Source organism: Pan paniscus, chromosome 7 (genome assembly GCF_029289425.2).
Source record: "Pan paniscus chromosome 7, NHGRI_mPanPan1-v2.0_pri, whole genome shotgun sequence".
Lineage (NCBI taxonomy): Eukaryota > Metazoa > Chordata > Mammalia > Primates > Hominidae > Pan > Pan paniscus.
In genome coordinates, this window is record NC_073256.2 from 35,792,982 (window position 1) to 35,810,647 (window position 17,666).

Consider the following 17,666-nt stretch of genomic DNA (forward strand, 5'->3'; position numbering starts at 1 on the left):
CTTTTGTAAAATTACCTATAGACATTGTTCTTCCAAAACTATTATAAAATATCACTGCTTTGTATAATTATTTTTCAAAGATGTTGGTTTATCCTTTATAACAAGCGTCATAAATAGAATTAATAGGAGACTTACAAGTATCCTTACGTGACATGAACCTTACGTTTATGCTGTATCTTGACTAATTCAAGTTAAGCCTATTCACCACATACCACAGAGATACTCTTTTAAAAAGCATAAGAAAGAAAAACCAGCCAGGCACAGTGGCTCATGCCTGTAATTCCAGCATTCTGGGAGGCAGAGGTGGGCAGATCTCTTGAGCTCAGGAGTTCAATATCAGCCTGTGCAACATGGCAAATCCCCATTTCTACAAAAAAATGCAAAAATTAGCCAGACATGGTGGCATGTGACTAGTCCCACCTACTTGGGAGGCAGAGGTGGGAGGACAGCTTGAGCCTGGGAGGTCAAGGCTGCAGTGAGCTGTGATCGTGCCACTGTACTCCAGCCTAGGTGACAGAGCGAGACCCCATGTTACTGACCATTCTCCTCCTTCACCCACAAGGGACAGGAGGGTTATCCCAGGCAGAGATACAAAAAAAAAAGACAGACTACACAGTCTACAAAAGTTAGAATATGGAATAGATTTTTTAAACATAAACAAAAATTAAAATATTATTTTAATCTATAATTAAGACTCCATGTACACATTATGAAATAGCTGATTATCCTTGATCTGGGAGAACTGATTGGTAATCTCCCTTAAAAGCAAAGCAGCAACACAAATAACCTCCTGAACATCAATGTGCACTTCTCAGAATGAACAGAAGGTGGCAATATTTCATCTACCAGCTGAAGTGTAATTTCTTAGGATCTCCACCTTTTTTACAGGACCTATCATGATAATGTAGCAAAAGCTGAACCCTCAAAGCAGGAGATACGGTTTTGCAATTAATAAAAATTCAATGTTATCTTGGACATTTTACGTGTATGTGTGTGCAGTAAGATACAGCATCCCTTACATAAACAAATCGCTATTACTACATCAAATACGGTCCTCTGTCCCTTTGACTGAGAACTCCATTTCACAACTAAAGAAAAGCTATGCATTTCAGGGCCTAAAAGTTCTCAAGTAGATAAAGCAATAAAGGTAGGCACTTCAGTTTCAATTCATGTTTAAGAAACACAACAGATAGGTGAAAAGTAGGACTGCAAAAACACCCTGTTTCCTAACACAAGGTTCTTTTGCTGTTTGATAATATCAGTGTCTTTGGGTGCGGAGAAGTTAATAAATGAAGCAAAGTCAACACTCTATAGACACCTACTATGGCCAGGCGTTAAGTGGAATCAAAAGAAGCTGTTCCTGCTGCTTTCAGCTTAGAACTGACAATGGAAAGGAAAGCACATGGCACCCAGTGGTCCCAGATAACATCCACCAGGACTGGGCAAGAGCTGAGCAACGGGAGAGACAGTGACAATGACAGGAGTTGAAATCTAAGGAAACTCTGTCGGCCTGGGGATCAGGGGTAACGTTTTGTTTAAGAGAGAAAGCTAGAGCTGGACTTTAACACAATCTGTAAGGACGGAGAGAGAGCGGAGGGCATTCTACATGACCAATGAGCTAACCACTCCAGGTGAAGACGAAGGTTCCTGTGTGGCAGCTACAGCAAGAGGGAAGGCTAGAAAGCACTGAGGGTCCACTACAACAGGCCCAGCCAAGGAAGTGAGGCTTCACCTGTGGCAGCGGAGAGCAACTCCAGGATTTTGAGCAAGTCTAATTGAAAAACTGGAGACCGATTTAGTGTCCACAACAGAGAAGATGCACAGGAATAAGGAGCGAGCAGAGAGGGATGGGCACTGAAAACCTCAGCGCTGAAAGAGAGGAGGGACGGAGAACACAGGCTCCACGAGGGGCCCTGAGTGTCTCATTGATGGCCACATCCGTATCCTTCAAACCGGCATGGAACAGGCACTCAAGGAAGATTTACTGACCGGCTGAGCAACTGCATAAATGACTGGATAACAGAATGAGGCCAGGGGAGAGCAGGCCAAGACTGTGAAGAAACAGCATGAGATTCTCACCCTAACCCTGAATCAATCAAATGTAGAAAAACTCAGTCTGTGTTCATCTTGGTATCAGGTTAAAGGTCAGCCTGGTCACTGCCTTAGTCCTCAAGTCTACCATTTCCACAGCTACATTTAATGCCTGAAGAATGACAGTGCCTATGCTGACATGGTTGGGAAATGACCGTACAAGCTGATCTTGGCAGGAGGGGGACTTGGTCTTGCCCTAACACAGGTTGTCAAATGACGGTCTTTCTCTCTCCCTCCTATATAACTGGTTACAGGAAGAAATTTCACTTGTGGTGCAGACACAAACATGTGAGTTGATTTTATTCCTTGCAACTATTCTCTACAACTGGGCTAGTCAAAATCCTCCTTTCTACCCGCTAAGGACCTCTTGGGCAGATTTAATAGCATCAGGTTTACATTCAGATAGAAAATCTCCATCCAGCCTAACTTAGAATTCCAGTCCCGTATATGACATAAAATTAGCTCTTCCCCGCCGCCTTACAGGCTGTGTGGACTGGTGAGGGGTTTGCTCCGGCCCGCCCTCCCTCTCCTCTTTATTGTAGGCCCTATCTGTGTACTGGGAGGATGGGTGCAGAGGAGGGAGAAGAGAAGAGGTAAATTTCTCTTTGGAAAGCTCGGCAGGGTTGCAATTCTCTCTTCATCGGTTGACATGAGTTGGTCACCACTTCCCTCTCTGGCATAGCGTCCAAGTGCTGAATCTCCCAAGGTATAGATGCAGGTTTTTGGAGGTAGGGAGTACACATCTCACTGACACAGGAGATGCACCTTGGCTTGAGTCTATTCCAATACGCTCAACTTCCCTCACCAGCACACCCACCCCAGTCACCTACAGCTGAAGACACCCGGCGGCTGAGCCCTTTTAGGAATGCTGAAGCAAGATGGCTCATGCTCAACTTCCTTCCTCAGGCTCCACTGGACCCACAGGAAATTTCTCCATCCTTGCCCTGCCAAAAGGAGGGAGCACAGATTGCTCCACGGCCACTGGACTCTGCGCTCGCCCCAGTTCTCTTCACTCTGGTTGCTGCCATGACGGCCACCAGCAAGTGTGAGACCCCCGATTCCCCTCTCGCAAGCACCCCTCATCTCTACCACTGACTTTCCTAGGTGACCCCTCCCAGGACTCAGCGAGTGGGAACCACCTACTCACTAATTGCAGAGAAAAAGAAAAACATCCCACGTGACATCCTGTTACACAACTAAAACCTCGCTGACCTGGTGAAATCAGGGGGCAGAACCACAGCAAAGTCTCTGGAGAAGGAGCAAGGACAAAAGGCCAGGCGTCACGGAGGCAAGCGCTGCCTCACCCTCGGCCCTTCTCTTCATGCCTCAGCACCCCCTCCGCTGGCCCCGGCTGCGTCAGAGGAGCTGCTGGGAGGTTCTCTGGCCTCGTCAGGCGTGTGCTCAGAGGTGGTAACCCCACAGAGCTTCCACGTGGAAATGAGGCTCTGCTGGAGAATTTTTCTAAACAGAAAAAACACCAAGGTCAAACGGAGCGAGTGTGGGCTCTGGGGTTAGATAAGCCTGGACGTGAATCCTGGATGTGAACTGTGAGACCCTGGGCAAATTACTTAACCTCTTTAAGTTCTAGCCCTTATCCATGAAAAGAAACAAAACAAAAAACAAAACCCTCCTAACTTGCCAGGATTCTTAAAAGAACTAAATGAGAAAGTACCTTGGCCGGGCACCGTGGCTCACGCCTGTAATCCTAGCACTTTGGGAGGCCGAGAAGGGCAGATCACCTGAGGTCAGGAGTTCGAGACCAGCCTGGTGAAACCCCGTCTCTACTAAAAATACAAAAAAATTAGCCGGGCGTGGTGGCGGGCACCTGTAAACCCAGCTACTCGGGAGGCTGAGGCAGGAGAATCACTTGAACCCGGGAGATGGAGGTTGCAGTGATCCGAGATCGTGCCACTGAGCTCCAGCCTGGGGGAGAGTAAAACTCCGTCCCAAAAAAAAAAAAAAAAAAAAAAGTGCCTGCCATTTTTACAAGCTCAGCAAAGTCCCAGAACAAATTAATGACAAAGTCATGAACAAGGCTGCAATGAGTTAGCCCTCATTTGAAAATTCAGCAAAGACTGCAACAACACTTTCATATGTTCTTAAAGCACCACACCCTAGCAGTAATATGTGCCCTGAAGAGTATAATTTTCTTTGGAATTGACATTCAATACATGCTTGAAGACTTCATTGACTTTGTCTCCCAATTTTTCCTTTTTCTTTCGAGACAGGGTCTCACTCTGTTGCCCCAGCTGCAGTGCAGTGGCACCATCACAGGTCAGTGCAGCCTCAGACTCCTGGGCTTAAGCAATCCTCCCACCTCAGCCTCCCGAGTAGCTGGGACTACAGGCCCATGCCACCACATCCAGCTCATTTTTTTCTGTTTTTTGTAGAGATGGGGGTCTCACTACGTTGCCCAGGCTGGTGTCTCCCAAAAAATGTCAACAAGCAATTCTGAGGCTTTCATCTGAACAGGCAGCTCTGGAAGTTCTCATGTGGGGCTAGCCTTGCTCAAAGGCCAAGAACGATTCAGGTCAGCTCCTAATCCTTTTTCTTTTTAATGAAACCTGTGAGCAAACCTGAGAAGGGCCTGCTTGCCAGGGTCCACACCTTCTAGAGCAAACTCAGTCTCCTGGCTACCAAGGAGGCCTAACACACTCTGGAACAAAAATCAACACACACAGTCTTTAAAAGAATGAAAGCTCTAAGCAAACAGTTTAAAACTCACGTGAAGTGTGCGTGCACGGATAAATATGAGAAGAGGGCACGGCTGGTACGAAACCCCAGTTTTCTTTAATGGATCAGTGTCAAACTCATCGCTGAGAGTAAACACACTTAGCACTAAATATACCCTTCGAATCAGATCCTTTGGATTAATTTATTTTAAATCTGGAATATGCCTGGCTCTACAGCTGCCACGTTTCCTAGAAGGTTTACACAACACAGTACATATCTGGATCACTGGTCCTAAAATTAGTAGGTGAATCTGTCTGGCTTTATTTAAATCTGAAAAAAACAGGGTAAGAAACAGGCTTCCCAATCTCTCCTCAGTAAAGCCCCCATCTTTTCTCTTCCTTTTCTTATCTTGTCTTCAGTATATCTAAGCAGCTAATCATTAAATCATCTGTAACTATTAGGAAATTCAAAACAGCCCCACCTTGCTTCAACAAAGGGTACGAAGAAGAGGTGGGAAGGCAGTCACATTAGAAGGAAGGGTTTAAACACAATGAGCCAGACAGAAGGGCACAAATTGACAGAGAACAGTAAAAGCCAGAGATTTTCTGATATGTTTCAGTGAAAATCTTCCAGCAAAGGAGCTATGTTTTTTTTCAGTTTGAAACTTTTATCTGTGTGTCGTGCTCTGAGAATTTAAAAGGAAGGGACCCTTTACTTATAATCTAGTAGAATGTGAATGTGATCTAGCTGTGGTATCGGTTTCATCACTGATCTCCAGGAATGATTCGCTCATCTGGCATCCGTGAGTAGTAACTCCATCCTCACTACTCCACACACTTCTCTCCCGCTGTGTGCTTTGCTCCGAAGAAGACAGGATGGTTCTGAGATGAGGGGACGAGTAGGGCACTGATCTCACTCTAGGAAAACATCACATTCCATTATCCTGGACACAAATCATAATACTTGGTGACATGAAGTTCAGAGAATCCGTGAAAATCACCAAGGCCTGAGTATCCACACAAAGGATAGGATTCAGTTCTCGTGATTTCTAGGATCACCAATGAGTGTAGACCGTGTCTATAATTACCTCCTCCCCACAGTGTACACTTTTAAATGACTTGAGCTGCTGGTTCTATTTTACCCTTCCTGTTGTAATGTTTATTTCCTATGTTCTTTTTTTAATACCTTCACTGACATGTAATTCACATGTCATACTATTCACCCATTTAAAGCATACGACTCAATGGTGTTTGGTATACCCACAGAGTTGTGCAACCATCACCATGACCTCGTTTTAGAATATTTCCATCACCCTAAAGAGACATCCACTACCCATTAGCAGTCACTCACCATTTCTCTCCCTTCCCCCAGCCCTCGGCAACCATCAGTTTACTTTCAATAGCTCTGAAATTGCCTGTTGAAAGCATTTCATGATTCCTTTGTGACAGACTTCTTCCTCTTAGTACGACACTTTCAAGGTTCCTCCATGTTGCAGTATGTATCCATAGTCCATTCCTTTTTATAGCTGAATAATATTCCATTGAATGGACATACCATATTTTGTAAATCCATTCTCCATTTATGAACATTTGGTTATTTACATTTTAGGCTATTACTAATAATGAACAAATATTCACATACAAGTTTTTATGTGGACATAAGTTTTCATTTCTCTTGGTTATATACCTAGGAAGGAACAGCTGATTCATATGGTAACTATTTTTAACTAAATTTAAAGTCCTTATGCTCTTTTACCTTTTCTATATTAAAAAAAAATTTCAAACTCTAACTTATGAAGTGAAAAGTCTCCTAAAGTGAACTTCTCACCCCACAGGAAAAACCACTGTAAACAGTGTGGTATACATTCTCTCAATTTTTTGTTTTTTGTTTTTTGTTTTTGAGATGGAGTTTCACTCTTGTTGCCCAGGCTGGAGTGCAATGGCACGATCTCGGCTCACCGCAACCTCCGCCTCCCGTGTTCAAGCGATTCTCCCGCCTCAGCCTCCCCAGTAACTGGGATTACAGGCATGCACCATGATGCCCAGCTAATTTTTGTATTTTTAATAAAGATGAGGTTTCACCATGTTGGTCAGGCTTGTCTCAAACTCCCGACCTCAGATGATCCACCTGCCTTGGCCTCCCAAAGTGCTGGGATTACAGGCATAAGCCACTGCGCCCAGCCCCAATTTTTTTAACAGGATTAAACATAATTTCTCTATCCCACTCTTGTTGCCTAACAGGACATCCTGGACTCCTCTGCTTACCATACAAGGAGACAGAACTGGACGTTCATCTTTCTCCTCAGTCATAGGTCCAGGCACATTTTCATTAGTGGCTAGGAAAGTGCAATTGCAAATAAGCTAACTAAGGGACGTTTCATTCTGTCATCTCATTCTGTCTGCTGTAGTCAATGCACCTGTAGGTGACTTTGTGTCCATCCCTCTGGGGACTTCACTTGTTGAAGTTTTAGAAGACTTGAGTCTAAGGAGAAAAACTGGAATTTTATTGGACTTAACACTGATTATCCTTAAAAACAAAAAAGTTAAGGCTGAGTGGGAGGTAAGTGTAAGATCAATGTGGCTCACTCCTTGATGTCTAGATCTATTATTTCCTATTTGTTTTCTTAAATTAGAAAACTAATAAATTAATACATACATAATTGTAAACTAATACTTTTCTAACAATCAACAAGTAGAAAGCCCTCTACGTCCCCAAATCCTACTCCCTTCTCCATGGAATTTTAAGAGTTCAGGGTTTAATCTTTCAGATCTTTTTCTACACCTATTTACACACCTAGAACTTTTTATGAAAAAAATATTTTTTAATTTACCTTATATTTTATAGTTCTTTCCAAGTCATAGGTATAGATTACTACAAGTTGAATTTGAAAAATAATAGCTGAGTACTTCGCAACAATTGAACTGCTGGAGCTCCAGAGTGAATTTTATTGTCAGAGCAGAAAGGGTTGTTTTAGAAAGAAACCAAGTACTAATATGGTATACTTAGGAGCGCAATCTCCAAAATGAAGCCACATTCATTTGGGTGCCCCTGTGTGCCCAGCACAATGCTAGGGGCAGGGGAAATATAAAATGTACTTGTATAGTCGGAGGCTTCAGGTGCACTAGAGCTCCAGGAAGTAGCCAGCAGGGTGCCCAGACACTGACTATGCCAAGAGGAACCGCTCCTTTGCAGATCAAGCAACCTGCACAAGAGATGGCAGTCGGCTAGCCTTTGCCTGTCTCCAGTTTCACAACTCAGGTGCAAAGACATGCATCGCAACGGTGACACTTACTTTAGGCCGGGTGTCAACGACATAAACGAAGTCACTTCCTGGATTGGCTTTCCTAATGGCCTGGAGCATCTGCTCGTCCTCTAGGCACCGGGCACTGAAGCCGGACAGGGGCTGGCTGCTCCGGCAGATGGAGGCCTAGGGGGAGAGGTCACAGCAACACAGCACCATCAGGTAACTGTACCCATGAGAGACACTCTACATGTGTCTCCAGAACAAAGAGCCCTTGGCTCACTGATAGTCCACCTCGGCTTATGAAAATGTGATACAGCTTTCTGGAAATCAAGCCTTGTTTATTAAAATTCAAGTCAAACCACTAATGGGCAAGCAATACAAAGAACCTGTCTGTGCAAAATATTAGGAATGTGTAGAGATGTTTAGATAGGGTCTAAGTTATGATATTCAAAACCATTTAAATAATCTACTTTCCTTTTCACTGATATTGCTTCATTTTCCTGCTGAAAGAAAAAATACAAAATAAATAACTGTTCTCCTCAAATGCATAGGATACAATTAATGGTGTCATTAATAAAATAGAAATTATTTTTTAATGCTTTCCAACCTTTTTTTTTTTAAACTAGCCCATCTAGAAACATCACAAATACCAAAAACCAATTCTAATTCTAAACGGGAAACTTTCACGGTGACAAGAGCCCAGGTTGCTGCTAGGTGTGAAACCGAAGGACAGCAGGCACGTACCTGTGCTGACTCAAGTCTACTTAGAACAAGGGGGTTTTTTTTTGGAATCAATCTGCATTCTCTGCCACAAGTCCCGTAACCTGCAATTCTGACAGAGTAGATTGCACTGTCAGATGACAGCTAGAAGAGCAGAAACATTTCCCTGAGTTATGAGTAGGTAGTACAGATCCTACCTTGCAGCTATAAAACTTCGGCTTTTGTGGCAAAGTACTTTCATGGATTTAGGTTTTAACATTTACATGAAACACAAAACACCCAATAAAATGCCTGAATGACTCAAAGCATCTACATTGAGACTGTAAGTCCACAGTGTGAAAGAATGCAGGCAGTCACAGAACCCCTCCATGCAGGATAATATGGAGGGGAAGTTTCACTGCAAATAGTCCTGTCATGTCACAGCCTGTTCAGCGTGCTTGCACTGCAGGGTTCCATCCATGAAGGGGCACCCCAGCTCTTAGTCCAACCATAGCTTAATTGTCTTTCAAGCCCAACCCAGGACAACTTAACATGGGTTTGGATCTCTCCAAAGGGCTTGGGCGCTCCTTGTTGGAGAAGGTGGGGACATTTCTCACTAGCTCTGAAGTTGGAGAACCATAGAATGGCTGGACATATTACAGGGGCCATTGTCTGAGGGCGCTAACACCATTTTGCAGAGACGGACAATCACTGAGGGGGTTAAAGGAAGCCTGAGGCCTACAGCCAGATTGAGAATCCAGGGGGACAAGGTGTGGGCGTGGGAAGCAAAGCAAAGGGGCAGCAGCAGAGTCACTCCAGGGTGGCTCATTCCTGACTGGTGGGGAGGAGAAAAAGATCAGAGGGTATGAGCACGGCAGACAGAATGGCAAGCAACGGCAAGGCCAGGAGCAAGGGGAAGTGAAGATGGGGATCAAGAGGGACTTGGCGAGCAGAAGGCAAGCTATGTCCAAGGACCAGAAAGCAAATGACACAGATGGCTTTCACAGGGGTCCTGTTTCCTTTAATCTTTAAGGGGTCAGGGTCTGCCACCTGCTCAGAGGGAATTCTTCCTGGAAAGAGAATAATTCTGAGTTGGCTTTAGATGATACTTTATCCAGGTTAAAGAAATACTAGTTAGCCCAGTGTGGTGGCTCAGGCCTGTAATCCCAGCACTTTGGGAGGCCAAGGTGGGGGGATAACTTGAGGTCAGGAGTTCGAGACCAGCCTGTCCAACAAAGTGAAACCCCGTCGCTACTAAAAATACAACAAACATTAGGTGGGCATGGTGGTACACACATGCACTCCCAGATACCCAGGGGGCTGAGGCAGGAGAATCACTTGAACCCAACAGGCGGAGTTTGCAGTGCACTGAGATTGCACCACTGCACTCCAGCCCGGGCGAGAGTGAAACTCCATCTCAAAAAAAAAAAAGAAATATTAGTTAAGGACAGCTACCACCAGACAATCTTAGATTCCATCAGAAGGGTTAGATGGGGATGGTAACACATTTAAATGATGAGAATTTGAGAACACACACACCAGACCTCACTAAAGTAGTGAGACACCAACTATGAAATGAAGCAATTTAGGGACAACAACTATTTCAAATTATCTTCTGGTTTAGAACAGCTAGTTTTAAATGAGGAACTATATTGGAACTGTTATACTGTGGAATGTGGTCGATAAATTAAAACACGCATATTAAACAGACTACATTTTTGGTATTTTCTAGTTAGATTTTCTTAATAAACTAAAGATATGATCTAAATGGAATTTTTCATTGAATCAGTAATTGCTAACATGTGGTTTTCAATTGTGTGCAGAACAGTAAGTAGTCTCAGTGCTTTTGTGCACCTATACACGCCCTAGACAGATTATCCAAAGAGTATTACTGTTACTTGGCAGCATTTCTTACTGATGTCAGAGCACAGATTAAAAACTCTTCAGTTGTAAACTGGAAGGGATAGCACTCATTTACAATGCTACTAATAATTAAAATATTCAACATTTTTGATGGCTTACTACTGTTTTTGAGTGTTTATATGATAGGCACTATTATAAGAACTTTGCATATTTTTATTTAATTAGCCTAATTATCATATACAATAAGACCTATTATTGGCTCCACTTTATACATGAAGTGACCAAAGCAAAGAGAGGTTAAGTAACATACTCAAAGTCACACAGTTAGTAAATAGGGAAGCCAAGATTTGAATCCAGACAGAGTATTTCCTGATCCTGAATTCTTAACAAAGTAATTTAAGCCCCAGTGGGAGGAAATAGGTCAGGCAGCACAATACCTTATTAAGATACAGCATAAAGCCAGGCACAGTGGCTCATGCCTGTAATCCCAGCACTTCGGGAGGCCAAGGCAGGTGAATCACCTGAGGTCAGCGGTTCGAGACCAGCCTGGCCAACATGGTGAAACCCATCTCTACTAAAAATACAAAAATTAGCCAGGAGTGGTGGTGCACGCCTGTAATCCCAGCTGCTTGGGAGGCTGAGGCAGGAGAATCGCTTGAACATGGGAGGTAGAGGCTGCAGTGAGCTGAGATCATGCCACTGCACTCCAGCCTGGGTGACACAGCAAGACTCCATCTCAAAACATAAAGATGCAGCAGAAAGACCTGGCTTCCAGTACCAGTTGTGCTCTCACTCATTGTATGATGTTGGGTAATTTATGTATCTTCTCTGATCCTCAGTTTTCTCATCTATAAAATGGGTAAAATATTAAAACTACAGAGTGTGAGAAGGGGCATAACACTGTAAAACTCCTGGCACTGTGCCTAACACATAGGAAGTTTCAATAAGTATTCATTATAAAAAGAGACCATGAAGGTCTGTATTTTTCCTAAGGAAAGTTGCCTCACTGGAAATCTTCTAGAGTTTTGTTTCCTCGAAATGTGTACTGTAAATTTGGGAGACCATGCTGTGCACCATCTTAAAGTGAAACTTTAAAAAAAAAATCCTAGCAGAATAAAGAACAAAGGCTATAGCAATTCTAAGAACTCTCAAAGAAAGATGCACAGAATTCCGAACGCACATGACTAAGCATCTCTAACCATGATCTATAAAGCTGTTAACAGCTGGATATTCAAAGGGAGCCCACGTGGCTCTACATAACCCATGTGCGTAAGGCCTAAAATTAATATTATGTGTTGCTTCGACATCTGGTAAAACTGAGAGGGCCTCAAATGGCCTCACTGCAAGTTCCCTGCCACGCTCTGCTCCTGCAGGTAAGGTTCCCAAGTGAAACAATTCTTATCCAACAGACCAGGTGCAGTTCCTGACCGTCCCCCAGCAGCAGGTTTCAGTTCCCTGCCAGTCATGGAATGATGCACGCAAGCTAATCGCATCCTCCTGTAGGAACCAAGGGTGACCCCACGCTCCTGATACTACACAGCCTGCCTCTCACAGCCCCTGGCTGTCACTCTGCTCCTCAGCGTAACCTCATGTGCCTCTTCATGGGCTGTGGTGTCCTCCTCCCCTTGGCAGTGAGTATATGTGACTGTTCATCTCACCTGCCCAGTGTCAAGTGCTGTGTGTCTGGCTGTCCCTGTAACCTAGAGCAGGAATCCCTCCCTCACCACGGGGGTGAAAGAATGTGATTACATCCACTAAAAGTAATGGCAAAAACTGCAATTACTTTTGCACCAACCTAACACTACGTGTGGTAACAGCTGATACAAAGGGAAAGATGGACCCTCCACAGGGGCCTTTATATTGAACAGAACTTTAGGTTCATAAAATCAAGTGCACTTCAAGCTTCTCCTAATCTGATCACCAGTTCCCAGTGCCCAAAATTAGCCAAGTCATCTCACCACCAAAATCAAAAGTGTCCCTTTGGTAGCATACGTGGGAAACAGTATTTTCACTATAAAATGTAGTATCCTTATTCATAAGCATAAATTCTTTGGGGGTAGGAATACGTACTCTTTAAGCCTAAAATGTCTCAAATAACCAAAGAGAAGACAGATCAGCAAATTTATGGAATGTGTACCTGTTTACTTTTTGTGGGAGACTGCCTGTTTTCTATATGGCCATCGATGAGCAATGACAGCACAGATAACTACTCTGGTATTTCAGTGTCTTCCATTAAGCACAGAAATCCACCTTTGGTAATAATACTTCCCTTTAGGAAAAGCCCTAGTCAAATCAGAAGCATTTATATAATTAACCTTGATATTAAAATGTAAACATTGTTATAAAACACAAATTTGATCATTATTCCACCTGCAAAATAGATTTCAGTTCATGGGGTGGGAGAGTGGGCGGGCAGGTGTGTGCTCACTCAGGACTTCCCTGGGGTAACCCCATCACGCAGCGCTGCTTCGAGACACATCTCTGTTCTGTACCTTGGAAGAAGAGCTAGAGCTTCAAGTTGTTTCTGCTTTAAAATCTTAAATATGGGCAATGAATACTCTTAAGCTCTAACTATGCTGTGTGAGTTCATTTTCAGGCCTGGAGGTTCAGTAGAATAGCACTTGGGGGAGCAGGCGTGGAGCCATGTGGGTCTGAGGTCAGCCGGGGAAGAAGCTGCCCCTGAGGTCTAACTGCTAAAAATTCTCTTTCTGAGACAATACACATTTAATCCTGATACTACTCACACTGACAAAAAGTAAAATGTCCCTTGTCTCAAGAATATAAAAAGGGAGTTGCTAGGCACACTGTGCTCACTTTTTAAATATTCTACAGACAACAATAAAACACGTCTGAAACAACAATAAAAGATCGTTTCTCCCTCTCCTGGATTCGTCTTCTCTCTTCTTTAATCAATGGATGCTACAAAAAAAAAAAAATGTGCATGTTACCAGCAACCTAATTTCAAGTGCAACATCATGAAACTTCCTATCTCTATTTATTCTATCTTAAAAAAAAAAAGAGGCAAGGGGTGGCACCTCACGCCTGTAATCCCAGCACTATGGGAGGCCGAGGCGGGCAGATCACTTGAGCACAGGAGCTCAAGACCAGCCTGGGCAACATGGCTTTCCTCGTCTCTACAAAAAATGCAAAACAATTAGCTGGGCGGGGTGGCACACGCGTTGTCCCGGTGACTCGGGAGGCTGAGATGGGAAGATCACTTGAGCCTGGGGAGGTCAAGGCTGCAGTGAGCCAAGATTGTGCCACTGCACTCCAGCCTGGGCGACAGAGCGAGACGCCGTCTCAGAAAAAAAAAAAAATATATATATATATATATCTTCTCCACAAATTTGTTAACTTAGCAGGTGTGGTGGTATGTGCCTACAGTCCTAACTGCTTGCGGGGATGAGACACGAGGATCTCTTGAGCTCTCAGGAGTTTGAAGTTACAGCGAGCTATGATTGTGCCGCTGCACTCCAGCCTGGGTGACAAAGTGAGATCTTGTTTCAAAAAAAAAATCACATCTTCCTTTGCCTCTAACCAGTACTCCAGCTCTGTGCAGGGTGAAATACATTCGGAGTTAATAAAATACTTTAGACCCTAATTCAAGGCTAGGAAAAGAAGAAGAGCAATGAGTATAACTAAAAATAATTTTTATCCAATTCACAGAACTTTCACCACTAAATTAATATTTTCCTTCAAAGTAGCAACAGAGAGGGCTATGTGCTCACTCTGATGAAGCTGGCATTGCTCCAGATATTTTTGGAAGCTTCTAGAATCTGACTGAGACCCTGCTCTACCCCCCGGCTGTAGGTGCACGCATGTGGATACACACTCACACACTCTCCTCTCTTTGTTTATAGCCTCACTTGGCTTTGAATCCAGAAGTATATTATCTAGCTTAAAAACTAAAGTTTCTCTCTCACCTGGCTAGAACCAAAGAACATTTTGTTTTTTTAAACCACCTTTTTTAAAGGTGGTTTTTTGCTACCTTTTACAAGTGGGTGCCAAAGACCATTCTTGTTCATCCGGACTTGTTTTCCTATCCTCCGCAGAAACGGAACTCTAAGCTGTTTTAATGGCCACACGTAACACTGTACTTCCATACCTGCCCTGTGCAATTCTGATGAAAGGGAGGTGTCACGTGGCAGTTTTTGGAAGCCTTCCTTAAAAAGCTGGGCACACACCATTAGCCCTCCGCCACCTGCCACCTGCAGTGTGTGGGTGGTGACTGTACTGAAGTGACCTCTTGCACCAGGCAGGCCATGGCCAAATCCAGGTGGTGGTAGAGCAGAAAGGTAGAAGGAGCTTGAGTACCTGAAGGCTAAGTGGGGTGGGGCCAGGCTACCAGGCTAGGACTGCGCACCCTGGGAATTTTACGCAAGAGAAAAAAATTGTATCCTATTAGAGCCACTGTTACTTAGAGTCTCTATTACAGACAAACCCAATTCTGGCTTTTATAAATAATATTTTAAAAATAAAACCCATGCTCTCTATAACCAAAGATTTCTTATACTGAAGATACTCAAAAGAACATGAAATTTAAAAACAGGTAATAAGGCCGGGCACGGTGGCTCACACCTGTAATCCCAGCACTTTGTGAGGCCGAGGCAGGTGGGTCACCTGTGGTCGGGAGTTCAAGACCAGCCTGGCCAACATGGTGAAACCCCTTCTTTCCTAAAAATACAAAAAAAAAAAACCCAAAATTAGCTGGGCATGTGGCAGGTGCCTGTAATCCCAGCTACTCAAGAGGATGAGGCAGGAGAAATGCTTGAACCTGGGAGGCAGAGGTTGCAGTGAGCCGAGATTGCACCACTGCACTGTAGCCCAGGTGACAGAGTGAGACTCTGTCTCAAAAAAAAAAAAAAAAAAAAAAAAAAAACATAATAGAGAAAAAGAATGGGCCACGGACTTCGGGGGATTTTCTAAAATAGGCATGCCACAGATCTCCAGCACTGAATAAGCAAAGAGATTCCCAAGGTGCCCACTAAGGACAGTATTCACTTGGATGATTAGCTTTAGGGGTTTTCTGAATCTATTGAGTCATTTTCTGAATCATTACATTACTTTCAAATAAACATAGGAAGTCTACATGAGATAAGGACTTAGCATAGTTGTATCATGCCATACCATGCACAGGAATATCCACATACCTTCTGAAGAATTCAAACACACACACATGCACAGCAGAAGGCAGCTAGAAAATGCCTGCTTATGATAAAACTAGAAAAGCAAAGTGTAAAACAAAAACACGCCTCGAGACTTACGTGGTTATCTTTATAATAGTAAGAAAGGACAGGAAATCGCCGTCTACTCCGGAATTTGGAACTCCCCACTATGATGTGTGCCGTGGCCGATTTGGGAACGTACAGTTCAGTAGGATAAGAGTCACAGACCTGTTACCAGAAAATACAAAGAGATTTTTAGGCCATCTAGTAATGCCCTGCGAACTGCCCCCAGAAATTCCACTTCACCACGCTTACAGGTACATCCTTAAGTTCCCTTAACCATGTTACAGAGGAGGCTATTTCGAGGAAACTCAAAGCCACTTCAGAGGAAGGAAGTGCCGCTGATTCTATGTAATCATTCTGAAGGAACGCAAGCTACCCTGAGTGTTCTGTCCCCGTGCACTGTCCCTTCTCTCCATGGGCTCTTTGTGCAAGACCAGTGACAATGAGGCCTTCCTTTCATCAGAAAGAGACAAACTGCAATTTTGCACCCTGGCTGAGAAAATCTGAGCTGCCAGGATTTGGTTGAAAGACAGAATGACACCGGGAGACAGTTTTCCTAAAACATAAGCACACTGGTTAAGCCAGCAGGTTACCTCTGTGGCTCTCACATGCCCAGTGTGCATTCCTGACCCTGACACATCACACAAGCTGATGCCTCCCCGGACACTCCTGCCCTCCACCTTCCCAAATCCCATCCGTTCTTCAAGGGCCAATCGAAGTTCCACCTCCTTCGGGAAGCTTCTTCCTTGACCTTTCAGCCCATGCAGATTTCCTCATGTGCCACACATTACCGCGCAATGTAACAGCTTGATTTTTGTTTCTTATGTGTTGATTTGATAAGTGGTAAGGATCGATGTACTCTTTCTACGCATCCCTGAGAGTGATTACCACAGTGGAAGGGTGCCTTGGAAGGATCTTGCAATTAAGAACCAGAAATCAGCAGTTTAGAACCTGGCTCTGACTGAACAACTTCATGACCCTGGGGAAGCCAAACTACACGGTGCACCATGGTTTGCTAATCTCTAGAAGTGATACTGCAGCAACAATATCTCATGGGGTTGACAGATGGATCAAATCCGGTAACACCCATGGCAAAGCACTTTATAAACCACTAAATCCAAAACAAATGTTAGTGGTAGCAACAGTGATAGCAGTTGAGGCTACTGTTGCTCAACACATTTTGCTTTCACTTCAGTCCATCAGTCTTTTCGCAACGTGAAGATCACCCACATGGAAGTGTCCTGGGATATGTCAGGCACCTCTTTACTTCCTGGATGTCAAACATCTTCCTCGTCATCTCAAGGGAGTCCTCAAGTATGTGTAACAACAGGAGTGTACTAGTCCATTTTCATACGGTTATAAAGAAACACTTGAGACTGGGTAATTTATAAAGAAAAAGGTTTAATGGACTCACAGTTCCACATGGCTGGGAGGTCTCATAAGCATGGCAAAAGGTGAAGGAGGAGCAGAGGCACATCTTACGTGGCGGCAGGCAAGACAGCGTGTGTAGGGGAACTGCCCTTTATAAAGCATTAGATCTTGTGAGACTTATTCACTATCATGAGAACAGCATGGGAAAGACCAGCTCCCATGATCCAATTACCTCCCACCGGGTCCCTCCCATGACATGTTGGGATTATGGGAGCTACGATTTAAGATGAGATTTGGGTGGGGACACAGAAACCCATATCAAGGGGAAATACTTTATCTGCAGGTCCTGTGTCCATCTCCACCCGCCCTTATCACTCTGGAAGATGGGGTTGTAGGGGTTGAAAACCCACAACTGAAATCCAAGCCTCTTATAAAGTCTTCTGTGATGATGCCTCCCTTGCTGGCCTCCATTGTCTTTGTTAGCAGAATAGAAAACA

General features: G+C 43.9%; 1 protein-coding gene across 2 annotated transcripts in view; it reads right to left on the bottom strand.

The window, feature by feature from the left end:
* The window catches only part of MTMR7 (myotubularin related protein 7), a 116,409-nt gene that overhangs the window by 36,527 nt on the left and 62,216 nt on the right, over positions 1-17,666 (bottom strand). For both annotated transcript variants that reach the window (XM_003823654.6, XM_008977323.4), the window contains 2 exons: positions 15,835-15,963; positions 8,057-8,191 (listed from right to left, as the gene is read on the bottom strand). In XM_003823654.6, the coding sequence (XP_003823702.3) occupies positions 8,057-8,191; positions 15,835-15,963 (264 nt within the window). The remainder of the gene's footprint in view (positions 1-8,056; positions 8,192-15,834; positions 15,964-17,666) is intronic.